Here is a 17,075-nt window from a genome sequence, read left to right as displayed (position 1 = left end):
TTCTTCCCAAGTTAGAATTGCAGATCTATGGGGCAGCACGGTAGCGCTGTGGATAGCACTGCTGCCTCACGGTGCCGAGGTCCCAGGTTCCATCCCGGCTCTGGGTCACCGTCCGTGTGGAGTTTGCACATTCTCCCCGTGTTTGTGTGGGTTTCGCCCCCACAACCCAAAGATGTGCAGGCTAGGTGGATTGGCCACGCTAAATTGCCCCTTAATTGGAAAAAATCAATTGGGTACTCTAAATTTATTTTAAAAAAGAATTGGAGATCTATCGAGCAGTTACCCTTTTATGCTGACATCTGATTATAAATATTATAAATAAATACGGACTTCCGGTAGCGAGATGTGGGTGGAGGTCGCAGGTGGCTCCCGCTGGTGTTGTCATTTTTTGGCCCTTTCACTCAGTTTTGGGGGAACTTTTATAAGAGCTGTCTTCAGTAAAGTTGTGGGAATTAGAGGATGTCGAAATCCCAACAAAAGATTACGGCACAAAGCGGAATAAATGCTAGTCTGCCGGTGGGTCTGAGTTTGGTGCAAGGAAAGATGGCGGGAGCAAGCCTACCGGGCAGGGCTGTGCCCATTACAGTGGACACGCTGGCCGAGGTGCTGGTTGTGGAGTTTAAGCAGCAGTTTGCCAAACGTTTTGAGTGCATGGCAAAGAGATGATGGGAACGCTCAAACAGCTGGTGGAGGATACGCTAGCCCCGATAAAGGAGGATCTGGGAGAGATGTTTGAGTCGATGCGGGAGCATGGTGAGGTGCTGAAGGGAGTGGAGGAGGCATTGTCATGACACAGCAACCAGCTCGCCTCGATGGAAGAGGATCTGCGGAAGGTAATAAAGGGCCGAGAGCCAAAGTGAAGGACCTAGAAAATATGTCATGGCGGCAGAATCTCCGGATCTAGGAACTGCCTGAGGGTCTGGAGGGCTAGAGGCTGACGGAGTACTTTTTGGGGATGTCCGCCAGGTTGTTGGGGAAGGACGCGAACACCTCCCTCTTTGAGCTGGATAGGGCTCATCGGTCACTCCGGCCGAAACCAAAAACAAATGATCCAGGCCCGTGATAGTTTGTTTTCACAGCTATCAGATGATGGAGAGGGTCTTGCTCTCAGAAACGAGAGGTGAGGTGGGAAGGCAGTGCTATTCGTATGTACCAGGACGTTACGGCGGAGCTGGCAAGATGGCGGGTGGCCTTTAATAGGACTACGGCAGTGTTGTACAAGAGTGATGTGCGGTTCGGGGTGGACAAAGCTGAGAGTTACGCATAATGTTGGTCTTTGTAGTTGGTATGTGGGGGGGGGGGAGGCTCTGGTGGGGACCACGATGCCAGCAAACTTAAGTTGGCCAGTGAATGGGAGCGAGGTGGGGTAATCCATTATTAAGGAAGTAGTGGCGGGACATTTAGAAAGTCAGAACACGATCAAGCAGAGTCAACATGACTTTATTAAAGGGAAATTATGTTTGAGAGATTTATTAGAGTTATTTGAGAATGTAACAAGCACATTGGATAAAGGGGAACCATGAGATAGAGGGCACGTTCATTGGCCTTGTTGCGGTCGAGCAAGATGAGGCCGGTGAATAGCGGGAGAGGCCAAAAATGAGAACTGCGCCAGGCGCCAAACCATTTGTGATGCAACTGTGAGAAACCAATTATCACCACTTAAGCCCTATTTCCAGAAATTAACTAATACCAACGGCCTTCCGTAATCCAGCGGCCTCCCAGCAGTGGTCAAACCGGCGCCAATTAGTACTCTTTTTTAAAAATGTGAATCTGGCGGAAGGGCTGTTGCAGGGAGCCGAGAAGGTGAGTAGCCATCTTCATTCATCGGCTAAGAGCCTGGGGGGCACTGGACATGTTGCCCTTGTGCTTGGAAGGAGGTGAAAGGGCAGCCGTGGGGGGATCCAGTCTTACTTCGGGTGGTCCGCCATGGGGTTGGGGTTATTGGAGCTGGGGTGGAACTGCGCGTGGCTCTGCCATGCCAAACCCTAGATCGTGTGTACCCGTTTCGGGGGCAACCCTTGTGTGGTAGTATGGCTAAAGAGATCATATTACCAAAGAACCAACCTGCCATTGGTACAGCAGCCTCGCTGCCCATTGGCTCATGCAAGTCATGTGCCTCTCTGCCAATTAGTTGTGGCTAGTCATGTGACTCCCCGCTGATTGGCTGGTAGCTCCGCCTACAAGGCGGGGTATAAGAGCTCGTACTGGCTGGCAGTCGGCCTTTCTCTGTACGACCACTGCCGGGCTCACATCTAGCGTATTAAAGCCTGTTGTTTGGAACTTTACTACGACTCAAGTCCAAATGATGGTGCATCACCTTGTAATGCCTGTCTGCCCCACCGACCAATCTTAAGCCCCACTGATCACAGAGCCCTCTGACTGTGCAGCTGAAGGCAATTGCTAATACGGAATTGGCAATGGTAGTAAAGTGAGCACTTCACACATCCCAAGTTCATTCCCGTGGATGAGTCTGCCATGTAGCATGTGGGAGTTATTGCCTAGCATCCCAGTCAGGCCGTGATGCCTGGTCACTCTGACTGAACACTGCGGGTGGCAATACCACACACGCAGCAGCCAAGATCCGAACACACACACACAGGGCCTGGGCCCAAGCCCTGGGAACATGTCCGCAGCCGAATGATGGGTGAGTGCAACGGGGAGGGAACCAGCGCCCAGTCCAGTTAATGTGATGTGCAGGGGTACAGAGTCTGGGGTCCGGTGGGCTGGGGCTCCCACTGTGGCCAAATGTGTGTGGGCAGGGCTTGCTGGTTGTAGAGAAGAGGAAGACATCACTGGTTGTCAGTCTCAAACCCTCTCCCAATTCTTTCCAAATATTGAACGGTATGGACGATATCTTGGCCCCCTCGGAACTTGCCCTAGTGGTGCTGCAGGCAGGTCGGGCGGCAATGATGGCTCGGCCGCATCCTATTTGAAGCGGGCGAGAATGATGGACTCCCTGGCCCTCAGGGCTTGCTACCTCCAGCCGGTCCTCCAGTTCTACCCTGGGATCATCCTCCGGCCCGTGTTAGTCCGGTGTCTCCTTGCCATCCTCGTCCTCTTTGGAGGTGGCCACAGGTTTCTCGTCCTCCAGTATATTGCCCCGCTGCTATGCCAGGTTGTGGAGGACACAGCAGACCACCACAGAGCAGGTGACTCCCTGAGGCGGTGTACTGCAGGGAACTACCAAAGCATTTGAGGCATCAAAACCACATTGTGAGTAGTCCGATGCATCACTCAATGACAGCCCGGGTGGCCACATGGGCCTCGTTGTATCGGGTCTCCGCATCGGTCTCCAGCCTCCATACCTGTGTATCTGACCAGATCCTAAGTGAGTAGCCCTTACCCTCAAAGAGGCTGGGGAATTCTGACTGCCCCAGGATGTAGCTGTCATGCACACACCCTGGGAAGAGTGCACCCATGTGCATAATCTTAAGGTGGTGGTCGCACATGAGCTGGATGTTCAGGGAGTGGAATCCCTTCCCGTTGACGTAGGGCACTCCCAGATGGCCTGGTGAGTGCAAGACGACATGCAGTCTAACGGTCCCTGGACCTAGGACATTCCGGCGATGGCGGAGAATGGCATCTTGTTGGGCTTAGTCCGTGTGAAAGTGTGTATAATTTTATGCCTGGGTAAACAAGGGATCTGTGACCTGTCATCACTGACTCCCCCTGATGTACATCTGCAACTGTGTGGTGCTCGCCAGAATGTGCCCCTGAAGCCTGACTAGCCTCTGCACTAGTGGAGGGTTGGGGTGACAGCTGTGAAGCACCTATGGTGGCATCCTCTGAGGTGTTCTCATGGGAGGCAGGGGGGATTCACTGTGGATGGGCTGCGTCATTGGCTAGAGATGCTGCAGGAGAATGGACATGTATCAGCGGCCTCTGCCACTTCCTCCCAGGCAGCTCTGGCTGCACTGTGGCTTACCCTCCAGGATGCTCGGGGAACAGGACATCCCTCCTTGGCCTTGACAGTTTCTATGAGCTTCTCCAGGTCTGCATCCCTGACTCGTAGGCCTGGTTGTCTCAGCGCCATAATTGAGGGTTGAGTGGGGTTGGCTGTGCAAGAGCAGTTTAATTGCTGCTCTAACTTGCTAGTGGGGGGGCTGGTGAGCGCATCCCGTCCAACTAGCTGGTGAGCTTTGATTTGTGGCTTGAAATCCGTGCGGCCTCCTTAAGTGGACCAATTAATGTTGATTGCGGTGATGGTCTCGCCAGGCCGAGTGTTGGGAAGTTCGCGGCAGTTCCCGCTCACTACCGCAAATAGAAACTTGTCCATTGAACTGAGGCCATAGTGAATGTGGATTTCCAAAAGGTGCCACATAAATTGTTAATGTACAAGATAAGAGCCATGGTCATTAAGTGCAGAAGGAGGCCGTTCGGCCTAATGAGGCTGCACCAGCCCTTGGAAAGAGCGCCTCACACAAGACCTCCACCACATCCCTGTAACCCAGTAACCCCACCTAACCTTGTTGGACACTAAGGGCAATTTAGCATGGCCAATCCACGTAACCTGCACATCTTTGGACTGTGGGAGGAAACTGGAGCATCCGGAGGAAACCCACGGGGACACGGGGAGAACGTGCAGACTCCGCACAGACAGGGACCCAAGCCGGAAATCGAACCTGCAAACTTGGAGCTGTGAAACAACAGTGCTAACTACTGTGGTACAGTGGAAGTGATATGTTAACATGATAAAGGATTGGCTAAGAAATAGAAAGTCAGGATAAGTGGGTAATTTGTAGGTTGTCAAAATGTAGCTAGTGGGTGTCATCCTATCAGGGCTGGGTCCTCAACTATTTACAATCTATTTTAATATATTGAATGAAGGATTGGAGCGTATTGTAGACAAATTTGCAGTTAATACACAGATTATTAGGAAAGCAAGTTATGAGGAGAATCTATTGATTCTGCAACAGGATATAGATAAAGTGATAAAATTTGGCAGGTGGAATATAATGTGGTCATCCACTTTGGCAGGAAGAACAGAAAAGCAGAATGTTCTATAAATGGAGAGAGACTACAGAATCCTGTGGTACAGAGGGATTTAGATGTCCTTGTGCATGAGTCACAAAAGTTTGCATGCAGATACAGCGAGTAATCAGGAAGGTAAATTGAACATTGGCCATTATTACAAGGGATTGGGTGGGGAGCGGGGATGTCTGTGCAGTATATAAATAGGAATAAGACTCCCTCCAACTGTGCCTCAGGTCGGTGAGACCACACCTACGATACGGTGAATGGTTATTGCATCCTAATTTAAGGAGGGTTATACTTGCATTGGAAGCAGATCAGAGGAGGTTCACTAGGTTGATACCTGGGATGGAGGTTGTCTTACGAGGAAAGATCGGGCCGGTTGGACCTTAAGTTATTGGAGTTTGGAAGAATGAAAGGTGATCTTATCGAAATATATAATATTGCGAGTAGGTTTGACAGGATAGATATTGCAAAGATGTTTCACTTCATGGGGGAACTTAGAATTAGAGAGCACAGTTTCAGAATAAGGGATGTTTCATTTAAGACAGAACTAAGGAGACATTTCTTCTCTCAGAGGCATGTTAATCTGAATAGAGATGTTAATCTCTATCTGAAAGAGCAGTAGAGGCTGGATCAATGAATATTGAAGCTAAGTTAGACAGAATTATGATTTACAAGTAGTCAAGGTTTGCGGGGCAGGCAAGAAAGTGGAGTTAGGCTCATGGTCTAGCCCTGACCTTATTGAATGGTGGAGAAGATTCAAGAAGGAGAATGATTTACTCCTGCCCCTAATTCTTATGCTCTGTGAGGGCAGAACAGCTTTGGTTTATCATCTCTCCTGAAAGAAGGCATCTCCAACATCAGCGCTCCTGAAGTGCTGGACTGGAGGGTCAAGTCAGCTAGATTTTGTGTTCAAATCTCTAGACCAGAGCCTGAACCCATGACTCACTGAGCCACAGCTCATATACACACACATATACAGATACACACGGACACACATATAGACAGGCACACATATATGCACACAAACATCCACACACATATACATGCAATGAGGAGGATGCAGAGATGCATCAACGGGATTTGGACAGACTGAGTGTGTGGGCATATATGCACGTCTGATGCAGTATAAATTAGATAAATGTGAGGTTATCCGCTTCGGTAGCAAAAATAGGAAGGAAGATTATTATTTGAAAGGGTGCAAATTGAGCGAGGTGGATTCTCAGCGAAACCTTGGTGTCCTTATGCATCAGTCTCTGAAAGTAAGCGCACAGGTACAGCAGGCAGAAAAGAAGGCAAATGGTATATTGTCCTTCAAAGCAAGAGGATTTGAGTATAGGAATAAGGATGTTTTACTGCAATTATATCGGGCATTGGTGAGGAAACTCCGCGTGTATTGTGCGCAGTTTTGGTGTCCTTATCTGAGGAAGGATGTTCTTGCAAAGAAGGGAGTGCAGCAAAGGTTTACCAGGCTGATTCCTGGGATGACGGGATTGTCATATGAGGCAAGACTAAATTGGTTAGGATTATATTAATTGGAGTTTAGATGAGTGAGAGGGGATCTCAGAGAAATTTACAGAACTCTTAACAGGATTAGAGAGGGTAGAATCAGAAAGAATCTTCCAGATGGCGGGGGAGTCCAGAACTAGGGGTCATAGTTTGAGGATAAGGGGTAAACTGTTTAGGATTGAGGTGAGGAGAAATTTCTTCACCCAGAGAGTGATGAATCAGTGGAATTCTCTACCACAGAAAGTAGTTGAGGCCGAAACAATGTGTAAATTCAAGAAGGAATTAGATACAGCTCTTGGGGCTAATGGGATCATGGGGGGGTAGGCAGAATCCGAATATTGAACTTGATGATCGGCCGTGATGACAATGAATGGCGGAGCAGGCTCGAAGGGTGAAATAACCTCCTCCTCCTTCTATTTTCTATGTCACACATGTAAACACAAACATATACAAACACAAATGTGTATCCATGTTTGAAAGCACTTGTGTACTTACGTATACACACACTTACTAATATACCATATCTATACACCGTATAATCCAAACAGTGCAATAGGAGATCATTAAGCCCATCGAGTCTGCACCGACCCACCCCATCCGGAGCATCCGAAGGGAAACCCACACAGACACAGGGAGAACATGCAAACTCTACACAGACAGTCACCCAAGTCCGAAATCAAACCCTGGCGCTGTGAGGCAGCAGTGCTAACCAGTGTGCCACCGTGTCAGGATTTTCCACACGCCCTGTGGCATGTTTCGTGGCAGAGGCGGTCTGCCATTGGCTGGCAGCGAGATCTTCTGCTCCCGATGCTGTCAACAGGGTTTCTTGGTGTATGCACCCCTCTCACCACCAGGAAACCTGTGGCAGGTGTTTGTGCTCAGTGGGACCATAAGATCCCAACAGTGGGAACAGCTGGAAAATTTCCAGGTACAAAGTCATATTCCTATGAATATACATGTACATATACACAAATTCACATGTGGTTATTTTTACATGTACACCTTCATATAAACACACAATTGTCCACATCCAAAAATAGTGAGAGAGGAATCATGACCCTTTATTCATTTTGAGGTCAACCCATGCAACTTTGAAAGACCGCCTCCATTTCATACAAGCAGCACGGTAGCACAGTGGTTAGCACAGTTGCTTCACAGCTCCAGGGTCCGAGGTTCGATTCCGGCTTTGGTCTCTGTCTGTGCAGAGTCTGCACGTTCTCCCTGGGTCCGCGTGGGTTTCCTCCGGGTGCTCCGGTTTCCTCCCACATGCCAAAGATGTGCAGGTTAGGTGGATTAGCCATGACAAATTGCCCTTAGTGTCCAAAAAAGGATAGGTGGGGTTACTTGGCTACGGGCATGGGGTGGAGGTGTGGGCTTGGGTGGGGTGCTCTTTCCAACGGCTGGTGCAGATTCGATGGGCTGAATGGCCTCCTTTTGCACTGTAAATTCTATGATTCATGTCGTGGACCCTCTTCCAGCCATACATCACATCAAAGCTCACCAAGAGAGTCTGTGACTTTCCTTGCTGAGCCTTCAGGCTAGGTAAGTCAACATTCTCCAGTTCCCAATTCGCCCCTCATATTAAATCAGTCACAGTGGCACCAACGTTAGAACCTCAAGGGGAGGCAGTGGCATAGTGGTATTAATGTCAGGTTCATATCCCACACTGCAGATGGTGAAATTTGAATTCAATAAATATCTGGAATTACAAGTCTAATGATGACCATGAAACCATTGTTGATTGTTGTGAAAACAATCTGGTTCATTAATGTCCTTTTGGAAGAGAATTCTACCCTCCTCACCTGTTCTGACCTACATGTGACTCCGGACCCACAGCAATGTGGTTAACACTTAACTGCCCTCTGAAATAGCATGACAAGCCACTCAATTCAAGGGCAATTAGGGATGGGCAACAAATATGTTTTTTTTTAAATTTAGAGTACCCAATTATTTTTTCCAATTAAGGGGCAATTTAGAATGGCCAATCTACCTATCCTGCACATCTTTGGGTTGTGGGGGTGAAACCCACGCAGACACGGGGAGAATGTGCAAACTCCACACGGACAGTGACCCAGAGCCGGGATTCGAACCCGGGTCCTCAGCGCCTAAGGCAGCAATGCTAACCACTGTGCCACCGTGCTGCCCCGGGCAACAAATATTGGCCTTGCCAGTGACACCCACATCCCATGAAAGAATAAAGATTCCTAAATGAGGATCAGGAGGTAGAATTCCTCCCTGGTTGTCTTGCTGGTCTTCCATGTGCCTTCTTAAAGGCAAAGGCAGAGCACTCCCTATCGTATAGAAACTTAAAGGGTGATTTAATTAAGGTGATTAAGGTAAATAAAGGAGTTGATAAGGTAGATCAAGAATAACTATTTCCTCTGATGGTAGAGTCTAGCCCAGTAGGTAAAAACAGTTCGGACCAGTATTCTTATTTCCTAATTTTTATTGGTTGTCCATTTCTTGGTCTGCAAGACCAGTTAAGACCAGTGTTCCTATTTCCACAATTTTACTGCCTTTTCCTTCTGGGAGGATACAGTGGGGAGGCTTTCTGCCTGTGAGACAAAAGCTCCGGATTTGAGTCCCACTTCAGGACGTAACGCATTCATAATGCAGCTAAACAGACCGATCGTCAACCTGCTTATCTTTCAAACACATCTATGGCAGGCAGTAAGAGTGGGACAGACTTCTGGTCAGTCTTGCTCGATGCACTTCAAGTTCTAGTCTCTGGCTTCAGGCAAGTGACCTCTTCCAGAAAAATAAGCTACGGAAAACAGATATAAGCTTGTGCTTTGTCTGCTTCATGCATCTCTAGTCGGAGGAAGTCTTTTAAGTATAAGTGAATCCAGGGACGACATTAAATTTAGAGCTAGTCCAAGCAGAGGTGATAGCGTCGCATAAAGTATATTGACAATCTGGAACTCTGTCCCCCCCAAAAAGCTGTTGAGACTGGGAGTGGGGAGGCAGTAGCATAGTGGTATTGTCGCTGAACTAGTAATCCAGAAACGCAAGGTAATTTTCTGGGGACCTTGGTCGAATCCCACCAGGGCAGATGGTGGAATTTGAATTCAATTTTAAAAAATCTGGAATTAAAGGCCCATTGACGACCATGAAACTATTGTCAATTGTCGTAAAAACCCCAACTGGTTCACTAATGTACCTTTAGGGGAGGAAATCTGTCGTCCTTACCTGGTCTGGCCTACATGCGACTCCAAGGCCCACAGCAATATGGTTGACTCTTAAATGCCCTAAAGAATGGGCAATAATGCTGGCCCAGCCAGCGACGCCCACATCCCATAAAACAAATTTTTAAAAATTCAATTGAAAGCTTCAAAACTGAGATTTACACAATTTTTGTTAGGTGCGAGTATTAAGGCAGATGGAATGAAGGTGGGTGAATAGAGTTGAGATACAGGTCAGCCATGATCTAATTGAGTGGTGAAATAGGCAAAAGGTGCTGAATGACCTATTCTCCTTCATAGGTTCCAGTGCCTCCTGCTGAAAGGCAACGAGAAAATTCCCAGAGACAGCGGGTTTGCAGTGTCAATAGGTTTCAGTTATTTCTGAGGAGTTTTGGCCGTCTGTCAATCAATGAACCTACAGCAACAGACCCTAGATATTTCAGGATCATTAAATGTACTTATATACACTGACACACATATAGACACACACACTTATTCATTGATGCACACACACAAAAAACAAAAAATTAAATACAAACTATGTACATTCTCACAAATACACACTAAAAGATTGTACTTGCCATATATTATATATCTTCCACACAAACATAAAATGCAAATATACACATCTACACTTGTACTCACAATCACAAGAAACTCCCACAAAACAATACACTCACACATACACCCACAAGAATATATCTGCGTACACATGTATACATACATGTCCAGAAATTTTTGCACACCAATGCACTCGCCCTGTGAATTTGCACAGCCATGGCTACATACATGCTCCTAAAATAATATATGTGAAATTTCACATAACATACATGCACAAACCTACACTTAACTGTATTCACATCTCCACATATACTCACATTCATGACCATGCACATACCCACAGATACATATATGTGCACTCACGTACATGTTTAAAATACCTCCATACTCATGCAGTAAGCTCTGGCACATACAAATAAGTATGCATAATGCACCAAACCAGATATAGACAGAGTGGTCTCACACACAATGTGCATTAATTTGCTAACATATATAAACACACAAATATACCTGCATCTTAATATAAAATACACATATTCTGAAATCTTGACTATCACATGACATATCACTCACTCCCATAGGACACATTCCCCGCAACACACACTCACTCATGCGCTGATCGAACAAAAGACAAAGTCATTTGTAGAATGTCCTTGTTCAGATGGCAGTGACTGCTGCACTGTCACAATGCACAAACGTCGCAGTAAGCTTTCTCCTGACTTTGCACTTATTGATTGAGATGCCACACCCATCCCCCATGCCAGCAAACGCCCATGACTGCAAAGTAAATTGGTTTGATTTTACGCCCCCCCCCCAGCCAAAATGATGGGCGCAAACATACAATGTGGTGCCATGTGTTCTACACAGATGCCTTGAGCCTCCTCCAAATTTTTGCTCTCTATTTCATATAAGGTGTCAATGCAGCAACTATGTTCTTTCAATACGGTGCCAAAGGCACCCCACTAACATACCCCACCTCCCTAGACAACCATTCTCATTCCATTTTCATTTCTCTTCTACCAGAGCACACAAGCTGATGCCAGTAATAAATACTGTGTGGCTGCTCAACCTGACCAGCGCTGAATACCAACAGAAAGAACACTTAACATTGAGCAGAGGGCAAATGGTGGAAGGAAGGGGGTGGGCTGTAGAAATAGGGTGGGAGGGGGGATAGACAGTTGCACATTGCTTCCCTGCCCTATGTTCACTTACCCCATCCCAGCACTCGGGCATTTTGAGATTAAATTAGAGGTACAGCACCAGATCAGCAGGCACAGAAATTCCTGAATAATCAGTGTGTGAAAGGCACAAGCACGTCGGTCTCTAACCCAGCTCTGCAGACTGTCACTCAGAAGATGTGCCTTTTATAGGAGCCTAGCATCCTGCGGTCGCGGGCAGTGTGCAAAGCTCACCCATTGGCTGCTACAGAAATCATTGTGCTTTGATTGGCTCTGAAGCTGCTCATCTCCGAGGTTTCTCTGCTCGTGTGTCCTTTGTGTATGTAAGAGTGTCTTTGTGTGTGTAAGAGTGTCGTTGTGTGTGCAAGAGTGTCTTTGTGTGTGTTTCTTGCCTCTGTCACATCTGCTCAGGGATGCTGCTGCCTTGCAATCCCAATGATTTGCATTTTCACAGCTTCTGCAGCTGATTTAAATTTCTACGACTTGTACTGAGAGGTATAATGTGACTGTAATATCTTCCCTTCATTGTTCGTGATGTCTCAGTGTTGCAGTTCTCCTGACTCTGTTTGCATGTTTGCTTCGCACTGTCCAGCAAAGGAAATACAAGTCACAATCATCCACCAATGTGATCCCCCCACCATCCCCCACACAATTTGCCATCTCTTACTGCAACAATGCTAATCATTATGCATGAGCTGTGCTTTTCTGGAGAAAGATGGCACTGCATCAGCACCAGGTCAGACTGAAAAATAAGAGAGACAGGAAGAGGGAGAGTGCGAGAAAACAAGAGCGTGAGACAATGAAATTTGGACGAGAGAAAGTGCGGTAGGGAGAGAGGAAATAAAGAGAATAGAATGAATGTGGCAAGAGAGAGAGAGAGAGAAGAGTGAAGGAAGAGAGGGGGAAGGGAAAGGGGGAACGAATGTAGACAGAGAGAAGGAGAGACAGAAGGTGAGGTAGAGAACGATGAGAGAGAGAGAGAGCTAAACTGATTTATTAACAGGCACCTACAAATCACTATGATCAGATTTTAATTCAGTAAAATAAATGGTTTAAGTACAATAAAGACAACACTGATGGGTTCAAATGACTTCCGGGGCTGGATTTCCCCTTGAACTCTAATTCCACCATGACTGTGACCGCATTATCTGGTCAGAGGTCATTTGGAGTATATTTGGTGGACTTAAGACCATAAGACATAGGAGCAGAATTAGGCCACTCGGTCCATCGAGTCTGCTCCACCATTCAATCATGGCTGATTTTTTTCTCATCCCCATTCTCCTGCCTTCTCCCCATAACCCCTGATCCCCTTATTAATCAAGACCTACCTATCTCCGTTTTAAAGACACTCAGTGAATTGGCCTCCACAGCCTTCTGCGGCAAAGAGTTCCACAGATTCACCACCCTCTGGCTGAAGAAATTCCTCCTCATGTCTGTTTTAAAGGATCGTCTCTTTAGTCTGAGATTGAGTCCTCTGGTTCTAGTTTTTCCTAAAAGTGGAAACATCCTCTCCACGTCCATCCTAGCCAGGCCTCGCAGTATTTTGTAAGTTTCAATAAGATCCCCCCTCATCCTTCTAAACTCCAACGTCCTCAAACATTCCTCATACGACAAGTTCTTCATTCCAGGAATCATTCTTGTGAACCTCCTCTGGACCCTTTCCAAGGCCAGCACATCCTTCCTTAGATACGGGGCCCAAAACTGCTCACAATACTCCAAATGGGGTCTAGCCAGAGCCTTATACAGCCTCAGAAGTACATCCCTGGTCTTGTATTCTAGCCCTCTTGACATAAATGCTAACATTGCATTTGCCTTCTTAACTGCCGACTGAACCTGCACATTAACCTTAAGAGAATCGTGAACAAGGACTCCCAAGTCCCTTTGTGGTTCTGCTTTCCGGAGCATTTCCCTATTTAGAAAATAGTCTATGCCTAAATTCCTCCTTCCAAAGTGCATAACCTCACATTTTTCCACATTGTATTTAATTTGCCACTTCACTGCCCACTCTCCTAGCTTGTCCAAGTCCTTCTGCAGCCCCCTTGCTTCCTCAATACTACCTGTCCCTCTACAGATCTTTGTATCATCTGCAAACTCAGCAACAGTGCCCTCAGTACCTTCTTCCAGATCATTAATGTATATTGTAAAACGTTGTGGTCCCAGCACAGACCCCCGAGGCACATCACTAGTCATCGGCTGCCATCCTGAAAAGACCCCTTTATCCCCACTCTCTGCCTTCTGCCAGTCAGCCAATCCTTTATCCATGCCAGGATCTTACCCTGAACACTATGAGTTCTTAACTTAATTAACAGTCTCCTATGTGGCATCTTGTCAAATGTCTTCTGGAAATGTAAATAAATCACGTCCACTGGTTCTCCTTTGTCTAACTTCCTTGTTACCTCCTCAAAGAACTCTTAACAGATTTGTCAGCCACGACCTTCCTTTGACAAAGCCGTGCTGGCTCAGTCCTATTTTACCATGCACTTCCAAGTACTTTGCGATCTCATCTTTAATAACAGACTCTAAAATCTTACCAAGACCAAAGTTAGGCTAACCAGCCTATAATTTCCCATCTTCTGCCTCCCTCCTTTCTTAAATAGTGGTGTTACATTAGCAACTTTCCAGTCCTCTGGGACCCTTCCTGCCTCCAGTGATTTCTGAAAGATCATCACTAATGCCTCCACAATTTCCTCAGCTATCTTTTAGGACCCTGGGGTGTAGTCCATCCGGTCCAGGTGACTTATCCACCTTCAGACCTTTCAGTTTCCCTAGAACCTTCTCCTTAGTAATGGTCACTGCACTCACCTCTGCCCCCTGGTTCTCCTGGAGCTCTGGCATCCCACTGGTGTCTTCCACTGTGAAGACTGATGCAAAGTAACTATTCAGTTCATCTGCCATTTCTTTGTTTCCTATTATTATTTCTCCAGCCACATTTTCTAGTGGTCCAATGTCTATTTTTTCCTCCCTCTTACCTTTTATATATTGAAAAAATCTCTTCCTATCTTCCTTTATATTACTAGCTAGCTTGCACTCATACGTCATCTTCTCCCCCCTTATTGCTTTTTTGGTTGTCCTCTGCTCGCTTTTAAAGGCTTCCCAATCCTCTGGTTTCCAACTAATCCTTGCCACTTTGTATGTTTTTTCTTTAGCCTTTATGCTGTCCTTGACTTCCCCCGTCAGCCATGGATGCCTTGTCCTCCCCTTAGCTTGTTTCCTCCTCCTTGGGATGAATTTCTCTTGTGCCTCCCTAATAACCCCCAAAAACCCCTGCCATTGCTGTTCCACTGACTTCCCTGCTAGGCTCCTTTTCCAATCAACTCTGGCCAGCTCCTCCTTCATGTCTTTGTAGTTACCCTTATTTAATTGTAATACTGTTACATCGGACTGCAGCTTCTCCCTCTCAAACTGCAGGGTAAATTCTATCATATTATGGTCACTGCTCCCTCAGGGTTCCTTCACCTTAAGTTCCCTAATCAAATCTGCCTCATTACACATCACCAAATCAAGAATTGCCTGTTCCCTAGTAGGCTCTGTCACAAGCTGCTCCAAAAAACCATCTCTTAGACATTCCACAAATTCAATTTCTTGGGATCCACTACCAACCTGATTTTCCCAGTCCACCTGCATATTGAAGTCCCTCATGATTATTGTAATATTGCCGTTTTTACATGCCTTTTCTATCTCCTGATTTATTTTCTGCCCCACATCCTGTTTACTGCTAGGGTGCCTGTACATAACTCCCATCAGGGTCGTTTTAGCTTTGCGATTCCTCAACTCTACCCACACAGATTCTATGCCTTCTCATCCTATATTGCTCCTTGCTATCGATTTAACTTAATTCCTTATTAACAATGCAACCCCGCCCCCTTTGCCCATGTGCCTGTCCTTTCGATAGGACATATATCCTTGGATATTTAGATCCCAGCCCTGATCTCTTTGCAGCCACGTCTCTGTGATGCCCACAACATCGTACCGGCCAATTTCAATGTGCGCAACAAGCTTATTTACCTTGTTCCGTACACTGCGTGCATTTAGGTACAACACCCTCAATCCTGCATTGGCCACCTCCCTTTTCACACTCTCCTCAGTCACTGTACCCTGTACTGTGGCCCTTTTTGATTTTTGACTGTGGCTTCTCTGCCTTACACTTTCCCCCTTATTGCTTTTTGTTTGTAACCTGGGGCAAAATTCTCCGACCCCCGCAGGGTCGGAGAATCGCCTGGGACCGGCGAAAATTCTGCCTCCGCCGTGGCCGGAATTCTCCGCCACCCGGGAATTAGCGGGGGCAGGAATCACGCCCCGCCAAATAGGTGTGCCCCCCGCGGCGATTCCCCGGCCCACGATGGGCCGAAGTCCCGCCGCTGAGAGGCCTCTCCCGCCGCCGTGGTTTCAACCACCTCTGGTGGTGGCGGGATTGGCGGCGCGAGCGGGCCCCCGGCGTCCTGGGGGGGGGGGGCACGGGGTGGTCGGACCCCGGGGGGTGTCCCCACGGTGGGCAGGCCTGCGATTGGGGCCCACCGATCGGCGGGCAGACCAGTGCCGTGGGGGCACTCTTTTTCTTCCGCCGCCGCCACGGCCTCCACCATGGCGGAGGCGGAAGAGAACCCCCCCTACCGCGCATGCGCCGGTGGTGACGTCAGCGGCAGCTGATGCATCGGCGCATTCGCAAACCGGCGAAGGCCTTTCGGCCAGCCCCGATGCCAGTCGGCGGCTGTCAAAGGCCGTTGGTGCCGGTTTTGGTGCCAGTCGGCGGAGCGGGAGCCACTCCGGCGCGGGCCTAGCCCCTCAATGTGAGGGCTTGGCCCTTAAAGGTGAGGAGAATTCCGCACCTTTGGGGAGGCCCGACGCCGGAGTGGTTGGCGCCACTCCGCTACGCTGGGACCCCCCGCCCTGCCGGGTAGGAAAGAATCCCACCTCTGTTTTCTGGCTTCTGGAAGGATTCTGACCAGAAAGTGAAAGCTGGCCAGTCGCTCCGAGAGAAACTGTAGAAACAAGAGGGCATTTGGCCCAACACATCTGTGCTGGTTTCAACCAATGAGAATTGTGGGTGACACTTACAGGGTGGCAGAAAGGAGGTGAGTTCCCCAGTGCTCCCTCCACACATATTACCATGCAGTGGACAGGAAGGAGCAGCCAGCAGTGATGGTCCCAGCAGTGACAGGAGGGAGGAATCCAAATCAGGGTGGTGAACAGGCACTAGCTTCCTTGTCCAAATTCTTTCTGTAGCCTACCACCACCCCGGTAAACAAATTGAACTATGCCTTGCTTACAAGCTACGGCAGGAATAAGAGGTAATAGAGAGAAAGAAATATGTGCATCTAGATAGAGCCTTTTGCAGCCTCAGGACCGCGCAAAGCATCCTGCAAGTTAATGAATTATTTTTTGAAGTGCAGACACTAATATAGGAAACATGATAGCCAATTTGTGAAAGCAAGGTTCCTCAAACAACAATGTAATTATGATGCGATCATCTGTTTTAATGATGTAGTTGAAGGATAAATATTCACCAGGGTACTGGGGAGAACTCTGCTATTCTTCAAAATTGTGCTACAAAATCTTTTACATGTACCTTCAGGCATAACATTCAGCTTGGGCTGATAAGTGGCAAATAATGTTTGCGCCACACAAGTACCAGGCAATGACCGTATTCAACAAGCAAGAATCTAAGCATCTC

The 17,075-nt window shown here is 47.5% G+C and overlaps 1 protein-coding gene across 4 annotated transcripts in view; it reads right to left on the bottom strand.

Moving 5' to 3' along the window:
* The window catches only part of ndrg4 (NDRG family member 4), a 259,801-nt gene that overhangs the window by 90,062 nt on the left and 152,664 nt on the right, over nt 1-17,075 (bottom strand). Inside the window, exon 1 of one of the 4 annotated variants that reach the window (XM_038807027.1) lies at nt 11,439-11,604. The exons of the other annotated variants lie outside the window; for them this stretch is intronic. Coding sequence (XP_038662955.1) covers nt 11,439-11,459 — 21 coding nt within the window. The 5' untranslated portion in view covers nt 11,460-11,604. Of the gene's footprint in view, nt 1-11,438; nt 11,605-17,075 lie in introns of those variants that run through there. 4 annotated transcript variants of the gene reach the window in all.

This window comes from Scyliorhinus canicula, chromosome 9 (genome assembly GCF_902713615.1).
Source record: "Scyliorhinus canicula chromosome 9, sScyCan1.1, whole genome shotgun sequence".
Taxonomy (NCBI): domain Eukaryota; kingdom Metazoa; phylum Chordata; class Chondrichthyes; order Carcharhiniformes; family Scyliorhinidae; genus Scyliorhinus; species Scyliorhinus canicula.
This window is presented reverse-complemented; position numbering and strand designations above follow the sequence as displayed.